This window comes from Poecilia reticulata, linkage group LG15, assembly GCF_000633615.1.
Source record: "Poecilia reticulata strain Guanapo linkage group LG15, Guppy_female_1.0+MT, whole genome shotgun sequence".
NCBI classification, from domain to species: domain Eukaryota; kingdom Metazoa; phylum Chordata; class Actinopteri; order Cyprinodontiformes; family Poeciliidae; genus Poecilia; species Poecilia reticulata.
In genome coordinates, this window is record NC_024345.1 from 30020713 (window position 1) to 30021800 (window position 1088).

A 1088-nucleotide genomic window follows, 5' to 3' on the forward strand; every position below is an offset into this window, starting at 1 on the left:
GGGAGGACGGGGAGGACGGGGAGGACCAGGAGGAGGTGTGTTGGTCTGTAGAGCAGGTGAGACTGACCTGGTGTTCCCCCCCCCTGTCCCTGTCCCCCTGTCCCTGTCCTCCTGTCCCCCTGTCCCTGTCCCCCTGTCCCTGTCCCCCCAGTGTGTGTGCAGCAGCTGCGGAGCGTCCTCCGACCCGCTGCCCTTCATCCAGATGGTCCACTACATCTCCACCACCTCGCTGTGGTGAGTTTTTGTCAGAGCCGCCATCTTGGGCTCCAACGCTGTAGCTAGGCAACGCCTCAGGGTTGCCCTGGCAACCAGACACCCGAAGTGCTTCTGCAGCAGGTTCAGTGAGGCCAGGAGGTCGTCCAGCTTCTATACACGCATTTCTAGACCTGAAGTTGGAGGAAATGAATCAGAATCCAGTTAAAAACCAAAATGAAGTATTTAGTTGAGCGACAGACGACCTGATGAGACGAGTTTCACCAGAATGACGTCCAGATCAGATGTTAATATTCAGCCCAGACCAGCACAGAACTTTTACCTGAATAATGGAGATTTAGCTTTGAAACCAGCTGCATTTCAAACATCAGCAAACAAACTAAAGTAAAATCGTTGAAACGTCCTGGAGGAACCGAGTCAGAACCAGGAGAGGCTGGAATAAAACTAAAAACACGCTAATATTAACCTAATGAAGTCAAAATATGATTAAGTTTCAATCGTAGCAGAATAAGTTTAATAAAACGAGAATGAAATAATGCAAACATGAGGGGATGAATGAATCCTAATGAAATGAGTTTGTTGTTGTTTCCTGGCGCTACGCTCTGCTGGATGCTGATTGGCTGATCGGGTCGGCCTGCTTCCTCCTCCTCCTCCTCTTCCTCAGCAACCAGGCGGTGAAGATGCTGGAGTCCAGAGAGAATCCGACGCCCAGCATGTTTGGAGAGCTGCTGCGCAACGCCAGCATGGGCGACCTGCGCACCTGCCCAGTAAGGCTGATACTGGTCCCAGACCTGATACTGGTCCTGATACTGGTCCAGATACTGGTCCAGACCTGATACTGGTCCAGATACTGGTCCCAGACCTGATACTGGTCC

General features: G+C 51.7%; 1 protein-coding gene across 1 annotated transcript in view; it reads left to right on the forward strand.

Annotated features, from left to right (window-relative positions):
• usp54a (ubiquitin specific peptidase 54a) overlaps nucleotides 1-1088 on the forward strand; it is a 21329-nt gene that overhangs the window by 7030 nt on the left and 13211 nt on the right. Inside the window, exons 4-5 of the mRNA XM_017308834.1 lie at nucleotides 52-234; nucleotides 878-980. Of these exons, the coding sequence (XP_017164323.1) occupies nucleotides 52-234; nucleotides 878-980 (286 nt within the window). The remainder of the gene's footprint in view (nucleotides 1-51; nucleotides 235-877; nucleotides 981-1088) is intronic.